We start from the raw sequence: 16,056 nt of genomic DNA, 5'->3' as shown, positions 1-16,056 counted from the left end.
AAATGAATACTCTATATTTGATTATCGTTTAAAAATGTTCGTATTTAAAAATAATATTTTCATACAAAATTTATTACGCACGTATTTGACTGTACACATCTGAGTATGTATATGTAAGTGTACGTACGCACCCCAAGCATGCAGAGCGCCGCTCTGGTCGAGTTCGAATTCCACTGCAGGCAACATAACATGCAAATTAAATTTTTTTTTTTTTAGTTTTTGTCTTGATTATTCACTTCACGGATGCTTTTTTAGTACGAGCGCGGTCATTTTAATATGCGCGTAATGGAATTGAATATTTACCAATATACAGTACTTTCGTTGACGCTTATAGTAAGATCAATTACCTTTCTATATGATTTTAAAATTTTTTGCCCTCAGTGTAGAAAATAGTGAAACTTGTGTGATTTTGTCTTTAGGCGGCTAGACACTAGTTTTAAACAATCTTTTATTAATTTCGTGCAGGTCTAAGGTCGTGAATACTAAACACAAGCTCGAAAGGCTGGTTTCACTTATGAAAGAAAATTCCAATGCTTAGTTGGCACGATATCTAAAAGCGAAATCGCAGAGCTGTTGATAATTTTAAAATATTTTAAATAGATTTGGCTCGAGAGAATTAGTGCAGTAGGTTTTGTGTAGCAGACAGCAGGTATACAAACGCCTCTTTAGACAGTCGGAAGTTTTTTAATAAACCTCTACACTGAGGGACCTCATGTGTTATTGAGGCAAATAATCATGTGTGTTATGTGCAATTCATAATAGAGGCCTAAATTTAATACATTGCGGCGTTTACCTGACATTTTAATATTTTAAAGCGTTTTAGTCAATAACTCACACACTTAACACCATTTTTTTCTGCTGTTTTCGTCAGCCTGTGTAAAGTTTTTTTAAGATATTGAAGGTAACCCTTTTGTAAAATTAATAAGGTGATCTCAGCTGTAAAGCATTTCTGCAAAACATCTGAACAGGAGCATTGAGAGAAACAAACTTACAGGTCTATTCTACGCTTGTAATAAAACCTTTGTAACCGGTAAATAAAGTTCCTGTCAATTTTTAAACCCTTTTCCCATTGTTGCCAACTTGGTGCTTTTCGCAATAAATTTAGTGCTTTTCTTTATTCAAAATGCGAAAATTGTTGAGTTTATATTACGCAAACGTCAAGCTGTGAAGTTCTACTTATTTGTGCCTTGATTGGTCTTTGTATTTTGCAAAGTTTATTGTGCTAATTTTGAGTAAAAGTTGTTATAAAAAGTGCCTACGAGCATCTTAGTGTGATAATAACTGAAGCTAAGTGAAAGTTTTGTGATTTTTGTGGTTTTTATTAAATTTAATTAAATTTCACTAGCTTACATCTAATCTTGCCGAGTCATTTGTTGTTATCATTGTTGTTGTTATTCCTTTGTAGTTAACTGAGATCGTTTCTATTTTTGCACATCTCTTTTAGCTCTTTTTGTTTACTTCGTTTAGTATTTCTTGTCACAGCTGTTTGCGCTGCGTTTATTAAGTGTCACATTACAGTGATACTCAAACTGTTCGCTACATATATTTTAAGCTAAATACATCAGCTCCTGAATTGTTGTGTGTGTTGTGTTAAACTTATTTTGCTTGTCTTTTTATTAACATAAGTGTTATTAAATCTTTCAATATGAAGTGTGATCTTGATAACTGCCAAATCAAAAGCGAATCTGAACGCTACTTATCGTGCTGGCTCTGTGATGGTATTTGCCATCTAAAATGTGCTGGTTTGACAGGAAGAATTCTGGACGCTATTAATGATGGCAAAGGTCTTCGCTGGTCTTGCTTAAAGTGCAGGTCAACCGAAGTTGATCTCTTTAAGTTGTTTAGGCAAACCAGAAATGGGTTTTCTGAGGTAGGGAGAGAGTTGTCGGTACTGACCGAAAAATTTAAACATTACGAAAATGTATTTAAATCTTTTAAATGCTTAGATACCGTACAATCTATGAAGGACATTCGTGTGTCAAAACGTAAGCGTCTTCATAGTCCGCCTAATGAAAGGACCGTTCCATGTCAGAACACTCTTCCGAATGACTTAATTAACCTTTCTTCTCCATGTCCACAGACAACGGAGTTATCTTCCTCAGAAGACCATATATCAAAGTCTGCTTCTAATAATAACGACCCTGCAGTATCTTCCCCGTCCCCCGTTGAAGTTGTGGCACCGCCATCCAATCTTCCAACGCTTACTCTACCCTCAACTAGTAATTCAGTTACTCAACCTCGTCCGCCGGTAATCGAGTCTGATACTAGGAGACTGGTTGTGGTTCCCCCAAAGAAGTCTATATTTGTATCTAGATTTTCGAGGGATACTTCCGAGGACGATATAAAGTTTTACATCTCGTCCAAAGTTAAAACTGTCAACTTAAGTATCAGAAAATTTTATTTTAAATATGAAAGAAATATTTCTTCATTACACTTATCAGTGTATTCACAACATGTATCTTTATTGAAATCAATTAATTCAATGATTAAACCCTCTGATTCATTGATTGTGTTGGGTGACTTTAATTTACCAAATGTATCATGGAACATCATTGACAATGATATTGTACCTTTCTCGTCTAGCGCGTGCAACAACGTATTTTTAGAGGAGATGGCTGAAGTCTGCCTGAATCAAGTTAATGTACTTCGCAATAAGTTTGGCAAAGTATTAGATCTTGTTTATGTTGATGATGCATCTAAGTCGGCTGTAAATAAATGTGACCCACTAGTTTTGCCCGAAGATGTCTACCACCCTGCTATTGAGATATCTTACGAAATTATAAACGACGGTCAAAATTGCGATGTCCAAACATACGAGCCAAATATTCGCTTTGATTTTTCGCAAGCCAACTTTAAAAAACTGATAAAGAATTGTCTAAATTGTCGTGGCCTATATACAAAGAAAAAGTTGAGCAAAGCGTTGCACATTTTAATTTTACTGTACATAGATTATTTGAAAAGTATGTGCCTAAACGCATGTGTGTTCCTGTAGAACAAACACTGTTATGGTTCACTAAAGAACTGAGAAACTTGAAAAACAGAAAGTCACGTTATTTTAGATTACACAAAAAAACCGGCTTACACTCATACTATGTAAAATACTCACTTTTGCGTCACAAGTTCTTTGAATTAAACAAAAAGTGTTATAAAGATTACTTGTGTAAAATCAAACGACGTATAATATATAACCCCAAATCATTTTATGATTTCGTAAACTCCAAGCGAAATGTACGTGGGTTTCCTTCCGCCATGAAGTATCAAAATACCGTCTCTGGTGATAATCAAACAATTTCTAACATGTTCGCTCAGTTTTTTAAATCCAATTATTCCACTAACTCCCAAGCATACTTTGACTATCCTTTTAAACTAAGTCCAATTAACTCAATACATAACCCTATAATATCTCCCGATGATGTTTTAGTTTACCTGAAGTCCTTAAAGCAGTCTTTTAGTTATGGTCCTGACCAGATCCCCACTTGTTTTCTTAGAAATTGTGCTGATTATCTCTATGAGCCGTTAACAGCCTTATTTAATTTGTCTCTTAAGAGGGCGTTTTTCCAACTGTATGGAAGGAATCGTTCATAACCCCCTTACATAAAAGCGGTAGCAGGTCTTCAGTGGAGAACTACCGGGGCATAGCTAAGCTTTCTGCAATTCCTAAATTATTTGAAGCAATTATAACAAATCGGTTGACGCATTCTATCACTTCAAGCATTTCATACAGTCAACATGGATTTTGCAAGGGCAAATCAAGTTCTACAAATTTACTTGAATTAACATCCTATATCTCAAAAGCATTTAGTGAGAGCAAAACTGTTGATGTTATATATACTGATTTCAGTAAAGCATTTGACAAAGTGTGCCACTCGTTGCTCATCTATAAACTTGATCTTCTTGGTCTTCCACCTAATTTTCTACGTTGGATCTCTTCATACCTCTATGATAGATCACAAAGGGTATTGTTTAAAAATACTATCTCTGACGTCATTGATGTTACTTCAGGAGTCCCTCAGGGTAGCCACCTAGGCCCGATTCTGTTCTTGCTTTTTATAAACGATATTTCTACAGATATAAAATTCTCCAAAATTTTAATGTATGCAGATGATGTAAAACTTTATAAATCGTACGTTTCAATTGAAGAAAGGTCTTTGCTACAATCAGACTTAAACAGCGTGGCTTACTGGTGTAAAGTAAATCTTATGCCTCTAAATCTTAAGAAATGTAAAGTAATGTGCTTCTCGCGAAGAGCTGTTCTGCCAGTTTCTTATATAATAGGTAACCATAACCTGGAACAGGTATACAATTTTGTGGACCTTGGTATCACAATGGATCCTAAGCTTAAATTTAATCTTCACATTAATGTGACAGTCAACAAGGCTAAAGGTGTACTTGCATTTGTGAAACGATGGTCAAAAGAATTTAGTGACCCGTATATCACTAAAACCCTGTTTACAACATTAGTTAGGCCGATTCTGGAATACGGCTCGGTGGTTTGGAATCCAAGGTATCAAATTTACTCAGACAAGATAGAATCAATTCAAAAACAATTCCTACTTTTTGCTTTAAGAAATTTCCGATGGGATTCTCAATATAGTCTTCCACCTTATACGAGTCGCTTAAAACTTATTAACCTTCCTACACTTGCCAGTCGCAGGGAAATGCTTGGTATAATTTTTATGGTTAAATTACTGACAGGCTCAATTTCAAGTCCGTCTCTTCTGGCTGATGTAAGCTTTAATGTTCCGTCACGCGTATCAAGACACTTTTGTCCCATATTTCTGAAAGCTTGTAAAACCAATTTTGAATTGCACGACCCACTCCGTTGCTTATGCCAGGATTTTAACTCTCATTCCAGCACGTTTGATATATCAGCTCCGCTTTTCAGCATTAAGAAAGCGATACTCTCCTCTCTCAATAAGTGAATTATTGACATAAATACATAAAATCAGCTGATGAATTTAGTTCTGTAGCTGAACAGTTTTAGATCTCGACACTTAACAAACTCCTGCCTATTCGTGACTCGGCACAAAAATTTAAAATATTGGTTCCGTACGTCATGCGGACTGCGCCCCTCGTGCGGATGGGCGGGAATGGAGGGTAAAAACCGTTGGGATATTATTATTATTATTATTATTAATGCTTGGTGCTTTTGTTTTCAGTTTGAAGACACCAAATCTGTAAACCTTAAAAAACAGGGGGCAAAATTTATAGCAATCGTAAGTTGTTAAGCAACTTTACAAAATGAGCATATGCTTACCAAGAAAATATGTGGCAGTACGTTCAATCATGTCAGAATTACATTCGGTAATTCGTAATTGCTGGAACCTTAAATCGACCTTTAGTTTGGGCTAAATTTGTTATATATTTTTTCGACTATTCAAAAAAGCAGCAGCATCTCCCAACAGTAAAATTAATATCTAACAAACCTTTTGAAAAAAAGAGAATAATCGAAATCGGGTGTGATTTGAAGGGTATACAGCTTTTATGACACAAAAATATGTTTCCCACTATGCGCAAGTAGATACGCTCAAATATGATACATTAAGAGGGGAAATCAAATTTCGTTATATTTCAGGAAATTTTCTTTCCGACCGCTTAGGAAAGACAATCTCTTTATGTTTCTTTAGTTCACAAGATCATAAGAGACTGCAGTGTAGATTTAAACTGCCACATAGTTCATGAAACTTCATTTCTAGTTTTTGTTTTCGTTTAAACAGTCAGGAAAAATTAATACATTTCTCTTACATCTAAGCGAAACGGCAAATAAGAACAAGAATCTTAACTTCACTTGGACGAAAATATTTGAATTTATAAAAAACAGACATATATGTAATACTCCTATATTGGCAGTAAGAGCTAGTACCGTCCGAAAACACTATAGTACAGATATATCAATAAACACGTACGAAAGAAAAGGCACACATATGTTTATAAATACCCTGCAAGAAATTGTGCGACTAATCTCTAAAGAGAGCATTCCGGGATTACTCTCAATCGGGTACGATTGGGCATTAATTATTCGCAACTAGTCTCATACGGGTAATAATGGAGGTCAATTAGTCTTGACTCATCCCTTATGGGTATAATTGGAGATCAATTAGTCCCCAACTCATCTCTAACGGGTACTATTAACGATTTAATGATATGTACGCAATTAGTCAATGAAATTTCATGTGCGGCGTTGGCACACAGAGAGAGTATTCGTCTCACCAAACTGAGCAACCCGGTTCGAATCTCAGCTGGCGCAAATTTTTATTTTCTAAAAGTGACTAGTCGCTTTTATACCCTTTCGGGTATAAAGCTGAACAATTAGTCTCTTCATAGGACATGCTCGAACAAAAGCGAACAGTTCATTCCATATAAAGAGATCAAAAGTGGTATTAGTCGCATGTTCCTTTGCGATTGCTCCCGGAGTCATCCCGAATTAGTCCCATTTTTTGCAGGGTAAACATGTACACAATACACTCACAAAAACGGACTAGAATGTCTCGCTTTGATTTCGGAATGCTTACGCATTGAGAAGTTAGGTTACTGCCAATATAGAAGTATTACATATATGAAAACAGAATAAATTCGATCGTCGAGCAAGAAACATTGATTGTTATTAATTTGAATGCGCATCCCTACAATAAATTTTTTTGCCCATTAAATACTCAAATAAAACTTTGGTGCTTTTTTCGAGAAAAAATTCGATTTTTCTGGGGTTTAATTAAAAACTTGGCAACACTGCCCTTTTCGCATTCTGTTTATTTTTGTAACCGGTAAATTTTGTTGCCTTCTCATAAGCTAGTAACAAAGTATTTCCCCGTGAAATATGCAATGCCAGAATTTCCACAATTCTTCATAGCTGAATTACTGAATATTTTAACTGCATTACCAACGTACCTAGAATCGCGGTGACAAGAACTGATAACATTTTTTTGGTAATAAAATCTTCCGGTTACAAAATCTTCGGTAACGTGCTTCAGCACGACCTGTTAGTTGACACAACTAAACTCTTTTCTCTGTGCAAGCTAAGAGTTGTGCTTCAAGTCACGTAAGAAAAGTAGCTAGGTTTAGCGGAGATACCAAAATCTGGCTTGTCGTATTGGCGGTTTCTTTTTGTGCAACCAGAAACGGCTCTGAAATCAATGTAAATCTGGTGTGCTTAGATTTGTTTGTCTAGTGTCATTTCCAGTATCAGGTGGAGGCACATCCTCCTATCCAGGGTTATTCCGAAGTGTCATTATATTGTTAAACAACTAACAATCCCGCATGCGGAGGTTCACTGTTCCTCTCCCCTTATCTCTTCAAAGCTGATGAAAAAGCGGGAATTGCTTCAGTCGTTTTGTCTGTAGAACTGGACATTGACGTAGTAAATGGTGAATCAGTTCCTCCTCTTCATCGTCCCGACAGCTTCGCTGGAGCATTTTTTCTGATTTTTTGTGAACATTAGAGTGGTTCATAAAAACACTCTTTTTGGAAATTAATAAACGCTACATCCGAATATTGTTATTTGTGATAAAAAAAAAGATACACGTATTATTTATTTTGAAAAAAAGTTTTTTTTCGAGTTCGCGCCTCGGTTTTTTATAAAAACGCTGATGTTCTAAATTTTTTTATTTTCTTGACATGTTAAAATGCAGCTAAAAATGTGGTTTTTACATATAATTTCTCTGATATTATTGGGGAACATTCCCTTAATTACACACCTGTCTTGGACAGTTAGAATGGGCCTAGTGCCCGAAAATATGCTCTCGAAAAGAGACTAGTAAAATTAAAACGTTGATACTGAACGATTTACGCGTTGTTATGGGTTGGAACTTGTTACCAGGGGGCTTCTGGGGTTGCTAAGTAGGAATCTGAAGACAGTTTTCCAAAACTAAAACTGGCGGATTCAAAATGGCGATCCATTTTATTAAAAAATAGTTGGAGTTATTCGAAGACCGGCTCTCGAGAGTTTTTGGGGTCGCCAATTACGAGTCTGAAGTCAATTTTTTTTAATTCAAAATGACGGATCCAATATGTCGATCAAATTAAAAAAAAAAGTTACTAAAATTAAAACGTTGATACTGAACGCTTTAAGCATTGTCAAGGGTTGAAACTCGTTTCCAGTGTGTTTCTGAGCTTGCTGATTATGAATCTGATGTCAGATTTGCAAAATGGGGTGTTCCATACCAAAACGGACGGGATGCATAAAAATAAATAAATATGAAATGTGAGCTTGATTAATACATTTTTAAAAACTTTACAGCACATAAACAAAAACAAATCGATTTAATAATTTTCCAAATATCTCGAGAGCGGGGCGGGAAAAAAATTAAAAAAAAATCTTACATACACACATCAAAATTCTCTATGATAAGAAATATTTTCTAATTTTTTTCTTGAAAAATTTTTCACATACATATTTTTTGAGAAAAAAAATTAGTTTTTGAAAATATGCCAGCTCAAAAAAAATTTAAAAAAATCACATTGGTAGCTCTGAGTATTGCACAATATTTAAGTAGAGAATTAGGTGGTGCACTTTACAATAATTTGAGTTATAAATTTTTTTTTACACCTAAGTTGAGTAAGTACATTACAAATTTACAAATATTTGATATAACAAAGAGCAAGTTTTAAGCTACTGCAAAATTGCGTTGATAATTAAAATTTAATGGGCCACACAACATAAACGGAACGGATAGTAAACGGAACAGATTTGTGTTTCGCTCTCGCGCTAGATATTTTCATTTTAAATAGTTAAAAGAATTGTATTTTATACATTTTATGTCCTACAGTACCATTTAAGTGCAAGCTGAATCAACTGAAGTGAGTGGCGCATAAATAAACATACAAACAAAACAAATAAGCGAACAAAAAATTGCATAAATAAAATAGTTTGTTTTTCTGTTGTTGTTTTTGCTGCGGCGATAGCTGAGTTAACAAAAGTAAGTCAAGCTGCAATTGTTGGTATTGGGAAGGCACAGGGAACAATCTGCAGCAGATCTGCTTTGGACACCTCCGCAAAAGAGCATTGGAGCCGCTATATCCAAGACAATTCGGATTAATCTCCATCCCTTTTGGTTTTGCTTTGCGTACCCGAGGGCGCTCCTCTGTTCAGATTCTCTCATTTGTTACTCTGTCCTTTGCCATCATATTCGCAATTGATGCCCTTTGCTCATCATTCCATATCAACAAACGTCAACTACTTCTTGGAATCGAAACAGCTGATCAGCTGGAAACAGAGTGCTGCCAAGTTAGTTTTACGCTTAGGTTATATTAGCAATTGCTCATATCATAAAATTATTGAAATTGCCATAAACTTGTGTATTGTGGTTAGTATATATTATTGCCATACGTTAACTTAGGGTATATTGCAACAGTAAAAAGTGGCAAAATGCCAACAGTAGAATGTAAAGAATGTACTGCCAAATTGTTTCAATTAGATGAAATGATAACATGCTCTGGTGGGTGTGGCTATAACTTCTGTCTAAAATGTAGCAATATTAAAAGGAATGAAATTGAAATAATCACGGAAAATATTAATTTGAAATGGTTTTGTAATCAGTGTACTTTATCTGATACGAATACGAAATTTATCGAAATAAAACATTTAATAAGTAAATGTGAGCAATCTAAGTTGAAGGCGGCTGATGTAAAACAAGTTTTGGAGCAACTGATTAACAACAAATGTACGCAAATAAAAAGAGTATTGTTTCAGACTTTAATACATTTCTGGAACATAACATTGGAGTGAGAATTAATGCTATGAAAAATGATATCATTAAGGAAATTTCTAGTGAACTGCAAAAATGTAATGACTTGGTAAAAAACATGCAGCCAGTAATTAGTAAAGAAAATGCCCCAATATCATATGCCCAAGCTGTCAAAACAAATGAAAATAAAATTGTTATAAAGCCCTTAAACAAAAATAAAAACGTTAAGGAAACAAAAGAGGCGCTGAAAAAGGTAATCGAACCCACCGACGGTCTTGTTAAGACTGTGAAAGAAATTAATAGAGGGGGAATAGTTTTAGAATGTAAAAATAAAGATACTTGCGGAAAAGTGCACCAAAAAATAAGAGATAGTATTGGAACGGAGTTCCAGGCTCAGAAAGCTAAAGGAAAAGAGGAAATAGAAAAGATACTGAAAATAGTTGGGTTAACCGAAAAAATAAATAATGATCGCATAATAGAATGTCTAACCAAGCAAAATGATGAGTTCTTGGGAAAGGAGTTGAAAGTACTGAAAGTATACGAAAATAGAACGCGAAGAGAAGAAAGCTTCAACATTCTAGTTGAAACAGATGCTTTAACCTATGAAAGTGTCTTGAAACGTAAAAAAGTAAATATCGAATGGGACACTTGCATGGTATTTGAGCATCTAAATATTATGAGATGCTTTAAATGTTTAGGTTATAAGCACAAGTCAAGCGATTGTACAAATAAAAATGCATGTAGTAGATGTCTGAACTTGTTCAGAAAAAAGTAATAGATGTTAATGTAAATCACTCAGCATTCAGTTTGGATTGCCCTGCATACCAAAAATACGTTCAAGCCAAAAGCAAAACTAAAGTTTAGCAACGAAGTGTTCATGAATTGAATATCATTTATTTAAACATAAACAGTATTACAGCTAATAAGTGTGAACTTGAGAAACTAATAGAAATTTGTAAGCCCCATTTGGTGCTATGTTCAGAAACCTGTTTGACCGAAGACATTACAAACCACGAAATACAGGTAGAAACCTACACCCTAATTAGATGCTACTCGAATAGTAGACACACAGGCGGTGTTTTAATTTACGTCCATCACTCAATTAAATATGAAACTCTCGTTAATTACTCGTGGGATAAAAATATTTGGTGTCTTCTTTTAAAAATTGGAAATGTTACCCCGAAATACCAAATAGGGGTAATATATCACTCGCCAAATTCTAGCGATGCTGACTTTATCAGCTACCTCAGTGAAATTTTAAACAATACTTGCCTAGATGATAATTTACTGTATTTATTGGAGACTTCAATATAAATCTATATAAAGCTACAACGTACAGTATAAAATTGATGGAGTTATTTCAGTCCTTCTCAATGGTTCAGAAAATTAATTTTTATACTAGGAAATCGGGAGAGGTCGAAACCATGATTGATTTATTATTTACCAATAGCAAAAACATTTCGTGTCAAAGAATGGATATGCATCGGATCTCCGATCATGAGACAATTTATGTCAAGATCGAGTTGGAGAAAATATATAAAATGAGAGCAAGTGATAATCTTCTTTACCAACTGAGGCAATACAATTACAGGGATTTTTCGAAATTAAGCATCGATGATAAATCGAAATTTTTAACTAATGTCTTGTCGCATTCAATGGGCATTCTAACATACACTAAAGAAATAAGGCTTAAGCTCATGAACAAGTGGTATGATGCTGAATTACAAACCTTAATAAACAAAAGTATAATCTTTACAGGATAGCATTAGAAACAGGGGCCTGGAGTGACTATAATACAATCAAACGTAGATACAAGAGGATAGTAAAGGTTAAAAAGGTTAAATACTTGGAGCATAAAATAACAGTTAATATTGGAGATAGCAAATCAATGTGGAAGCATCTAAAAAATTGCATAAGTATGTCAAAGGAAATAAACGCCATTAATAAAGTGTTAATTCACAACAACTTGTACACAACGTAAAATGAGATTGCACAATCACTAAATAATTACTTTATTGACAGCATTATTGAAATTACCTCAAATATAGAACCTGGTAAAAAAGAATCCTTTACGACTCCAAATTGCACACATAACTTTAAATTTATAGAAATCGAAACCGATGAAGTGCTTGAAATTGTCAGTGGTTTTAAAAATAAAATTGGAGGAAAAAAACTATTATCTGAGGGAGTCATAAAAGACTCTATAACATATACAGGGTACTCTTACACGCAGTTAATTAATGAAAGCCTAAAATATGGTGTTGTTCCTGATCACTGGAAAACATCTATTGTTGTGCCAATTGAGAAAGTCAAAAACACAATCAGAGCCGACGAGATGAGACCAATTAATACGTTGCCTAGTGATGAAAAAATTCTTGAAACGGTAGTTAAAAAACAACTAATAGAATATTTAGAAACTAATAAAATATTAATGCCACAACAGTCTGGTTTTAGGAAAAGGCACTCGTGTGAAACTGCACTAAACTTAGTATTAGCTCGCTGGAAAGAAGAATTGAGCAGAAATAAATACATAGTTGCCGTCTTCTTAGACTTAAAGCGCGCATTTGAGACTATCGATCAAGAGTTACTTCTAAATAAATTGAGTAATATAGGGATACGGGGCGTTGAGCTAAAATGGTTTCAAAGTCTTATTACAAATCGTTACCAGAGAACAGAGATTGGATCGTCGGTATCTGACAAAAGAAGTATAGTGGTTGGTCTACCTCAAGGCTCAGTGCTAGCACCTATATTATTTAATATATACATAAATGATATTGCCAACGGTATTAAATATTGTGATATTAATCTTTTCGCCGATGACACGTTAATCATGTTAAGTGGTGACCATATTACTGATATTGTTTCAAAACTACAAGATGACTTAAATAAAATATATAATTGGCTATGTTTAAACAAACTTAAAATAAATGTAAGTAAAACCAAATACATGGTCATATCCAGAAGAAATATTGATATGCATGAACTTCGTAGTTTAAACATAAACCAAAAAAAAAATAGAAAGGGTGCGGAGCTTTACGTACTTGGGTATAAAAATTGATGAGAAGCTACAGTTCAATGATCATATTGACTATACTGTAAGCAAAATAGCAAAAAAAAAATGTACTTTATGCGGCGTACTTGCAAATTACTGAAAAGGAAATATAAAATAATGGTATATGGATCAATAATAAAACGTCTCCTCAATTATTGTCCAAAAATTTTCTTCATAATGAATGATAGCCAAATTTATAAATTGCAGAAGCAACAGAAACAAGCAATGAGATTCATTCTTCGAAAACGATATGACACGCCCATTAGAGACAAGTTATCAGCACTTGGTTGGCTAAGTGTGAAACAACAGCACTTTTATTATACGATGAAATTTGTTAAAAACATTATTGAAGATAATTTACCAGAATACCTAAAGATTAACTTAAAGTATGGCAGCAATGTACACAATAAAGATACACGTAAGAAAAATGACTTCAATTTACCCATGTTAAAAAGCGAATCTGATAAATGCAATCTTTATTACAAGGGTCTTAAAAGTTTTAATGAATTACCAAATACTGTCAAGCAATGTAAAAACATCAATGAGTTTAAAAGAAAGTTGTTTGAATTTTGTAAATCTATCCCAATATAATGTAATGTATTACTTTATATCTGTTTTCCGTTTACTATTGTTCCGTAATTTCAACTTGTAATTGCCATGTATGAATGCCCTTCCAAATGATTTTATTAGGCTTAAGCAATGTAATACTAAATAACTAGGTTAAGTCTACATATATTGTAATGAATTAGGCTCAAGAGAGCTGTAATAAATAAATAATAATAATAATAATAACTGCATACTCAAAATAATTAAAAAAAAAATTAAAAAATTTTTAAATTTGTAATGTACCTACTCATTTTACTCAACTTCGGTGTAAAAAAAAAAATTTACAACTGAAATTATTGAAGAGTGCACCCCATAATACTATACTTAAATATTGCGCAATACTCAGAGCTACCATTGTGATTTTTTTTTAATTTTTTTGAGATGGCATATTTTCAAAAATCAATTTTTTTTCTCAAAAAATATGTATGTGAAAAATTTCTCAAGAAAAAAATCTTAAAAATATTTTTTTTCATGGAGAATTTTTACGTGTGTATGTGTGATTTTTTTCAAATTATTGCCTCGCCCCGTTCTCGAGAAATTTGGAAAAATATTAAATGGATTTGTTTTTGTTTTTGTGCTGTAAAGTTTTTACTAATGTATTAATCAAGCTCAAATTTCCCATTTATTTATTATTTGTGTTAATGCGTCAACCCTAAAAATTTGAAACAAATCAAACACATGAATTGTGAACCCCGTCCGATTTGGTATGGAACGCCCCATATACAGATTTCTATTTATTTTGTCTTAAATAAAACTGTATTAAAAGATGGTATGTCTTTTTGTTCTAAAAACAAAATTGTATGTTCGGATTCGATGCTTTAGAAATGTCCCGATTTTTGTGCACAGAAATCTGGTCACCGTACCTATAGGACAAATATAATCAGGTAGAAAAAACTTTTTAAGAAATGCAGAAAATCATGTATTTTTTCATAAAAATATAAATAAATCTAATTCTAATTTATATTTTTTATATTTTCTATTAGTACATATTCGGATCTGCAATTTCTCGCTTCAAGACGAGCAGCTGCTGTAGCCGCTGCAGCCACTGTGTTACCGCCACCGCCTCCATTACCCACCAGTGTTGGAAACTCCCTCAATCCGTCAGCCGTTCATGGTAGTAGTCTTGCGAGTGACAGTAATGTTGCCACAAATGGCGGTACGAATGAGTGCAACGGCAGCGAAAGCAGCAACATGCAAATGTCACTGGACGTTGCAAGTGCGGCCGCCGCCGCTGCCGCCGCCGCCACACATCATCACTCCCACCACGCTCATCACCACACCCATGGAGTTGTGCCGCCACCACCAACCCAGCCACATGATTTCCATCCCGCTTACAGAATTCCCAGCTACATGGAGCATTTATACTCACTCCAGCGGGCCAGCCCGTCGGCAACGTTCCATGGTAAGCAATATTTTCTCTTTCGCTTTTGGATTCGTGACTAGCTAATGTCTTTATTATTGCATGTATTATTACACTGTTATAGCCTCAAAAAAAGATATGGCCGGAGAAGACGGTTTCACCCTATTTCGGGTATGGGGAATCGAACTGCATCATTAGTTTTTTAAGTTTTCTGCATGGCTTCATATAACTTTTTTTTGGAAATTTTGCCTCCAATGGAAATTTTTCAGGTGTTATACCCTATTTTATGGTTTCTATCTTTTATCTTGTTGGTTTTTTGGCAAAATTTCTTTGGCAAATTGTTCAGAATGTCTCAGGCCTTAACTTTCGTGAACATACCAAACTCTAGAAAAGAGGTCTTTGACACGTTAAGGTGGAAAATCCGAAAGCAGTTGTATATTAATTACACAGGAACACAAAAACAAAAAATGTTGTGAACCACATGGTATAACCCACTATTACTAGGTTTTCAGGATCGCTGAAAACGAATATGACCAAAAAACTAACTTCAACGGACCATTTTCACGCTACCACCCTCTTACAACCACACCTGGGAATTGAAATTTAATATTTCATGCAAAATTAAGATGGGTGTGTATTCGTATCTTTCTTGGACCGTTCAAACCTAAAATGACTACAAAAAATTAATTAGACCCATCCCTCACTTCCTATAACCTCCTTACTACACTCTGAATGGGTTCGTATTTTGAATTTTCTTACAAGCTTCCTAAGTAAACGTAGTACTTCTTGCGGCAGTTACACTGAGGGAAATAATGCATAGTAAAAATGAATACTTATTTACTGATTTCAGTAAAGCATTGTACTGATTTCAGTAAAGCATTTTACTGATTTCAGTAAAGCATTTGACAAAGTGTGCCACTCGTTGCTCATCTATAAACTTGATCTTCTTGGTCTTCCACCTAATTTTCTACGTTGGATCTCTTCATACCTCTATGATAGATCACAAAGGGTATTGTTTAAAAATACTATCTCTGACGTCATTGATGTTACTTCAGGAGTCCCTCTGGCTGATGTAAGCTTTAATGTTCCCTCACGCGTATCAAGACACTTTTGTCCCATATTTCTGAAAGCTTGTAAAACCAATTTTGAATTGCACGACCCACTCCGTTGCTTATGCCAGGATTTTAACTCTCATTCCAGCACGTTTGATATATCAGCTCCGCTTTTCAGCATTAAGAAAGCGATACTCTCCTCTCTCAATAAGTGAATTATTGACATAAATACATAAAATCAGCTGATGAATTTAGTTCTGTAGCTGAACAGTTTTAGATCTCGACACTTAACAAACTCCTGCCTAT

The 16,056-nt window shown here is 34.4% G+C and overlaps 1 protein-coding gene across 10 annotated transcripts in view; it reads left to right on the top strand.

Moving 5' to 3' along the window:
- The window catches only part of LOC118745690 (transcriptional activator cubitus interruptus), a 214,784-nt gene that overhangs the window by 82,600 nt on the left and 116,128 nt on the right, over window positions 1–16,056 (top strand). For all 10 annotated transcript variants that reach the window (XM_036479283.1, XM_036479281.1, XM_036479280.1 and 7 more), the window contains one exon: window positions 14,322–14,740. In XM_036479283.1, coding sequence (XP_036335176.1) covers window positions 14,322–14,740 — 419 coding nt within the window. The remainder of the gene's footprint in view (window positions 1–14,321; window positions 14,741–16,056) is intronic.

The sequence above is a fragment of the Rhagoletis pomonella genome, unplaced genomic scaffold, assembly GCF_013731165.1.
Source record: "Rhagoletis pomonella isolate Grant_MI unplaced genomic scaffold, Rhpom_1.0 Rhpom_scaffold_00009, whole genome shotgun sequence".
Taxonomy (NCBI): Eukaryota; Metazoa; Arthropoda; class Insecta; order Diptera; family Tephritidae; genus Rhagoletis; species Rhagoletis pomonella.
The sequence above is the reverse complement of the archived record's forward strand: the minus strand, read 5'-3'. Positions and strand labels throughout refer to the sequence as shown.